Source organism: Gavialis gangeticus, unplaced genomic scaffold (genome assembly GCF_001723915.1).
Source record: "Gavialis gangeticus isolate Ggan-Ray unplaced genomic scaffold, GavGan_comp1, whole genome shotgun sequence".
In the NCBI taxonomy this organism is placed as follows: Eukaryota; Metazoa; Chordata; order Crocodylia; family Gavialidae; genus Gavialis; species Gavialis gangeticus.
Window position 1 is genome coordinate 6,720 of NW_017728968.1, and position 5,774 is coordinate 12,493.

The 5,774-nt window shown below is 69.2% G+C and overlaps 1 protein-coding gene across 1 annotated transcript in view; it reads right to left on the bottom strand.

Moving 5' to 3' along the window:
- JAK3 (Janus kinase 3) overlaps window positions 1-5,774 on the bottom strand; it is a 20,161-nt gene that overhangs the window by 6,385 nt on the left and 8,002 nt on the right. Inside the window, exons 8-22 of the mRNA XM_019504520.1 lie at window positions 5,684-5,774; window positions 5,398-5,555; window positions 4,743-4,854; window positions 4,343-4,529; window positions 4,058-4,179; window positions 3,775-3,906; window positions 3,446-3,530; window positions 2,949-3,082; window positions 2,627-2,765; window positions 2,107-2,258; window positions 1,824-1,974; window positions 1,496-1,635; window positions 990-1,179; window positions 769-893; window positions 231-403 (exon numbers count right to left, since the gene is read on the bottom strand). The exon at window positions 5,684-5,774 is cut by the window's right edge and continues 24 nt beyond it. Coding sequence (XP_019360065.1) covers window positions 231-403; window positions 769-893; window positions 990-1,179; window positions 1,496-1,635; window positions 1,824-1,974; window positions 2,107-2,258; window positions 2,627-2,765; window positions 2,949-3,082; window positions 3,446-3,530; window positions 3,775-3,906; window positions 4,058-4,179; window positions 4,343-4,529; window positions 4,743-4,854; window positions 5,398-5,555; window positions 5,684-5,774 — 2,091 coding nt within the window. The remainder of the gene's footprint in view (window positions 1-230; window positions 404-768; window positions 894-989; window positions 1,180-1,495; window positions 1,636-1,823; window positions 1,975-2,106; window positions 2,259-2,626; window positions 2,766-2,948; window positions 3,083-3,445; window positions 3,531-3,774; window positions 3,907-4,057; window positions 4,180-4,342; window positions 4,530-4,742; window positions 4,855-5,397; window positions 5,556-5,683) is intronic.

The following is a 5,774-nucleotide window of genomic DNA, read 5'->3' on the forward strand; positions in this document are numbered from 1 at the left end:
AACTGCATGCCTGTGGCTGGGGTAGTGCCAACACCTGCCCGTGCCAGGTGTAACCACGCTAGGCTCCCTGCAGCATGGAGTCAGGAGGGAAACCGAGGCATGGACAGAGAAAGAGACCAGGCCGAGGCCACTCGGTGAGTCTGTGGCGGAGAACCAGGGCATCCTGGCTGCCTTGCAGGCTGGGCCCCGCCCTGGCGCCCAGGGCTGCCCCAGGGACTCGGGCCTCTTACCAGAAGACAGGGCTCTGCCCTGGCTCACGCACGACGTAGTACTCCTTGCCCTGGGGCAGCAGCTTGGCCAGGCCGAAGTCCCCGATCTTCACGTGGTTGTCGTTCTCCACCAGGATGTTGCGGCTGGCCAGGTCCCGGTGCACGCAGCGCTGGGCGCCCAGGTACTCCATGCCCTGCCAGACATGCCCACAAACCCCAGCTGGTATTGCAGAGTTGGGGGGGGGCTGCCCCAGGAAAGCCTCTCGCTGCCCTCCCCCACCTGCCCCAGGCATCTGGACACGGACCCCTGGGCTTCACTCCCTCTGCTGCTGCACCTTGGTTTCCTGCCCTGCTACACGGGGATGGGCCCACCCCTGCCAAGGAGCGGTGTGGGGCAGCAGGGGACAGGTTGCGGGGGGGCGAATGAATTCAGCCTGGCGTGCTGTGGGCTTTGCAGCGGCGGGAACCCTGGGGCTGCCGTGACAGGGGCTCCCCTGGGATTGTGGGGTCCCGTGCCATGCCCTCCCCTGGCGGTGCCCCCGCTCAAGCCGGCCTGCACCTTGCAGATCTGCAGCGCGTACAGCAGCAGCTTGCGGTGGTCCAGGCGCGCCTGGTTCTTCTGCAGGAAGTCCCGGAGGCACCCGTTGGGCAGGTACTCCATCACCAGCCGCAGGCTCCGGCGCCCTGTGGGCAGGGGGGGCTCAGCTGCGGCTGCCGGGGCCAGATCCCGAGCTGCTCGGCCACGGCTCGGGCTCTGCCCCCCCCCACGCCCCAGCTCACCCCGGCTGTAGCAGACGCCGCGGTACTTGACGATGAAGTCGTTGTGCAGGGCGCGCAGGATGGCGATCTCCCTCTCGAAGTCTCGCAGCTGCTCGGCCGAGCTCTGCTGCAGCCGCTTCACGGCCACCAGCTCCCCGGTGCTGTCGTCCAGCGGGTCGTAGCGGCACAGCTCCACGCTGCCAAAGTTGCCCTGTGACCGGCAGCGCGGCCCGATGAGCGGAGCCCGGAGACGGACCCGCACCCGCAGGGAGACGCCAGGTAGGCCAGGTGCTCAGGGGGGATAAGGGCAGAGGGTCGTGGAGGGGTGACCCCCCAGGTGGAAGGGCCAGTGGGAGCAGGAGGGCCAAGAGAGGTGCTAATGCCCCCCCAGCTTGGGCACAGATGCCCTGGCAGTGCATCCCCGGGTACAGCTCTGCTGCAGCGGGGTGCCAGCTGCGCCAGGGAGGGGTCTTTCTGGCTCCAAGATCCAGTGCAGAGGGGGGCCAGGGGAGCGAGACCCCGCTCACCTTGCCCAGCACGGAGATGTACTTGAGGTGGCGCTCCTCGAAGAGCGTGGGGTCCTGGCACAGGGGCGCGTTGGCGTAGTCCCAGAAGCCGTCCCTGGCTGGGGGGTCACTGGGTGACAGGTCCGACAGCAGCTCGTAGTCTGAGTGTGGCGGAGGGAAACTCAGCGGGCCTGGGTCCTCGCTGCAAGCCCCCCCAGGTATGGGCAAGACCCCCTTAACCCTGTAACGCCTGTGCACCCCCTGTGGGGACCTCCCTGCCTTGTCCCACCTGCTGGGGAGCCCGTGGCTGGGAAGCCTGGCACCTCCCCCCGCCCCGCCAGGCACCCACCCGAGGTGATGAGGCTGTTGAGGTCCCGGAGGATGGCGCGGAAGGAGGGGCGCCCACGGGGCTGGTAGTCCATGCACTGGGCCACCAGGTTGGCCAGCTCTGTCCACTTGGGAGGGGGCAGCTGCAGGGCGCTCAGGTAGAAATCCAGCTTCTGGGTGGAGAAGCAGGGGCCATGAGGGGCCGCAGGGTCTGCATGGGCCCCCCGCTTCCAGGGGCCACCGCGGGCCGCGACCGCTTCGCTTCCAGGCTGGAAGGGGGGGGCGCCCCAGCAGGCCCCGCTCACCTTGGAGGGCTCCAGCGTGCTCAGGGGCACGGCGCCGCTGCTGAAGATCTCCCAGAGCGTCGCGCCGAAGCTCCACCTGTCCGCCTCGAGCGCCAGGGCCGTGGGGTCACGGACGCACTCGGGGGCCACCCAGGGGATGCGGTCCATGAGCACTGCAGGGAGGGGCCTGCTCAGCCAGTGCATGCCCCCAGTCTTGTCCCCGCCGCTCCCCCCGTGCTCCCTGTCTGGGCCAGCAGGGCCCCGCGAGGGAGGCAGGACAGTCTAGTGGTTACAGCGCTCGCTTGGGACTGGGGAGTCCAGGCTTCCAAGCTTGGCTCTGCCACAGCCTCCCCGTAGGGCCTTGGGCTTGTCCCTTCACCCCCTGGAGCGCTGCCTTGTAGGAGAGGGGGAGCACGCTCCAGGGGTTCAGCTGTGTCCCGGGGGTGGGGGGGAAGGGGTCTTCCTATGCACAGCCCTAAAGGGTGCCCCCCCTTGCAGGGGCAGGGATAGGTCAGCCCCCACACCCCGGCTGGGCACTCACGCTCTGGGGCCAGCACGGTGATGCTGACCCCCGGGTCGCTGAGCTTGATGAAGGGGGGGCTCCCGCCAGCTGCATCCCCCTCCCGCGCCAGCAGCACCTTCTTAGCTGAGACGTTGCCGTGGACGATCTTCTTGTCCTCCTGGCGGGGCAGGGAGCGGGGGGTCAGCTGCATGTCCCAGGGGAGCTTGCCAGCTGTGAGCCCAGAGCCTGGGGGCTGCACTGGGGCGTGCACGTGTAGGCATGCACAAGCAAGGGGCTGTACGTATGTGCACGCACGTGTGCACGTGCCCTCATGCACGCATGGCTCCTTCCAGGGACTCACCAGGAAGTTGAGGGCGTAGGCCAGCTGCTTGGCCACTTGCAGCTTCCAGCTGGTGGTCACCTTGCCCTCGGCCTGGCTGCGGCGCAGGTAGGTGTCCAGGGCGCCGTGCCGCACGTACTCCTGCACCATGACGCCTGCAGGAGCGGGTTTGAGGCTGGGGCCGGGCAGGGCTGCAGACCCCTCCCCTGCCCCTCACTGCCCCAGGGGGTTAGAAACCCTTGTGGAGCCCCCCGGCAGGGGGCTGCTTCCCGCCTCTGGGACTGGGGACTGAAGCCAGGAGTCCGCGCTCCCCATCGCCTTCCCCGCAGCTGCACCCAAGTGGGGCGAAGGACCCAGGCATCCTGCCTCCAACCATCCTGCAGCATGGCACAGCCGGACACCCTGGCCCCCGCCTCCCCGCGCCCGGCACAGGGCAGGAACCGGGGTCCCTGCGGGCCTGGGGCTGAGCTTTGCACCGTCCTACCCAAGGTGCCTCTGACCCGGGGGGCAATACTCACTGTCCTTCCCGATGCTGACCCCGTGCAGCAGGACAAGGTGCTTGTGTGAGACCTGGCTCATGACGCTGGCGGCCTCGAGGAAGGACTGGGTGGGGGCGAGCAGGTTAGGCAGGGCTGATGCCCTTCCAAGCACCCGCATCCCACCTGGGTCCTGGGGGCAGGGAAGGGAGGGTGCCCCCAGACCTGAGCAGGGACTGGCTGCTCTCGGAGGCACCGCAGGGGCAGGGGCAGGGGCAGGGCCAGGGCGCTGGGGTGGGGAAGGAAGGCCTGGCCCCCCCAGCCACCCAAGGCTGGGCTGTGGGGCGGCCCGGCCCGGCGCAGGGCCTCACCGCGGAGCAGTTACGCTGCCCACTGTCCAGCACTTTGAGCAACACCTCGGTCTGGTGCTGCTCGCCGCCCTCCTGGTCCCGCTGGACGCCCCGGTAGATCTGCGTGAAGGAGCCCTGGCCCAGGCTCTCGCCCTGCGGGGGAGCAACAGGCCGCTGGGTGGGGGCAGAAACCCCCAGCCCCTTCCTCCCCTGGCCCAGGATGACCCCAGCGCATCCTCCCAGCTGCATCCGCCCCCCTTGTCCCCCCAGCCCTGCCAGCCCCCCGCTCTCCCTGGCCCCCTACCCAGGTCAGGCTCTCCAGCTGGATCTTGTGGAAGGTCATCTGGTTGGGGCTGCGGCGCGGGGCGGAGGGGGAGCCGGGCAGTGGGGAGCAGCCCCCGCGCACGATCAGCAGGTTGGACTTTTCTAGGGGGGTGCATACAGGGTGAGCATGGAGGGGGGCACAAGCAGGTGATTGCCAGATGCTCCCTACCGTGGAGCTGGGCTGGGCAAAGCTCCCAGGGGCCTTGGCAGACAGCCCCTGCCACGGGGCATGGTGGAGGTTTCGGCGTGCCCGCCTTAACTGTACCTTTGGGCCGCGGAGGGCAGCAATCGGCCAGGCGCATGGCCACGCCGTCGGCCTGCAGGCTGCAGTGCTGGTAGGTGCCCAGCAGCTCCCGTAGGCTGCCGAAGCGCCGCGCCACCCCGGAGAGCCCGTAGCTGCCATCTGGGTCCTTCCGGATCAGGCAGCGCTTGTAGTCCATCCCCAGAGCCGTCTGCACCAGGACAGAGCGCGAGAGGGCTTGAGATCCCCAGCCAGCGAGCCAAGGGGCTGGGCATGGGTGGCAGCATGGGCCAAGCGCCCCCCCAGGGCAAACCAGCCCCGAACGCCAGCCCCGAGGCTTCTCTCCCAGCTCCGGCAGACCCTTTCCAGCACAGGAGCGCCGCGTCCACCCCCCGCTCGCGCCGGGAAGCAGGAGCCAGCCTACCTCCACGCAGACCGTGAGCAGGTAGCTGTCGAAGTCCTGGGGGCTGCGGCGCAGGAGGCAGAGCCCCGGGCTGCTCCCCGCCGCCTTCAGCTTGTGCACCGCAAACTCCGAGCTGCAAAAGCCAGGACCGTGTCGGGCTGGTGGGTCCCAGGCCCAGGGGCTCGGGCCTCGGCCCTGACCCCGGCCTCAGCGCAAGTGAGGGGTGGGCTGGTTGGCAAAGGCCCTGCACAGTTGCCCCCCTCCCCGTGAGCAGCCTTGCAGGGACTCTCCCTGCCTTTCAGTTTCTCATTGCTTCAAAGGGAGCCCCGGCCAGGTGTTGCCAGCGCCAGGGAAGGAGTTGCTCGTTGGCAGGGTAAGAAGAGCGCCCGGCAGCCCAGCCGGGCATTGGCGCACCTGGCCACGGTCCCCACAGCCCAGAGGCCTGGGAACCCTGCCTGGCAGGCCCTCGGCCAGCCTGACTGGTTTTGGGGGGGGTGGGGGGCATGTATTAGGGTGGGTGCAGTACCCAGCAGTGCCAGCAGGGGGTGCTGCAGGCCATGTTTTGTGCAGACCCTACCCAAACTGCCCCTGCTGGGGTGTTTTTAACTCCTGCCTCCCCTAGCGCCCCGGGCACTGCCATGAAGGGGGGGGTGCGTTTGCCTGGTCGGGTGCCCACCTGATGGGCCCGTGGCACCGGTTCTCTAAGTCCTCCAGGAGCCGGGGGGGGGCCACCTCCTTGCAGAAGTAGTGGTGGGCGTCCGCTGTCAGCCGGTAGTAGCCGTCCAGGAGGGAGACGAAGGACAGGGCCTCGCGCAGGCTGGGGAACTCCACCTCCTGCGCGGGCGGCACAGGCGGGGGCTCAGCCCGGCCCCCCCAGCCCTGCACCCAAAGCACAGGCTGCCCAGGCCCAAGAGGGGCCTGACTGCCCCCCAGCCCTGCCCCTGCCGCCGCTCCCCGCGCACCAGGATCCGGTTGTCGGTCTTGGTGATGGTGACGACGCGGTTCTCCACGGGCTGGCTGTCCCGGCTCGCCTGCTTGATGCTGATGTCGGCG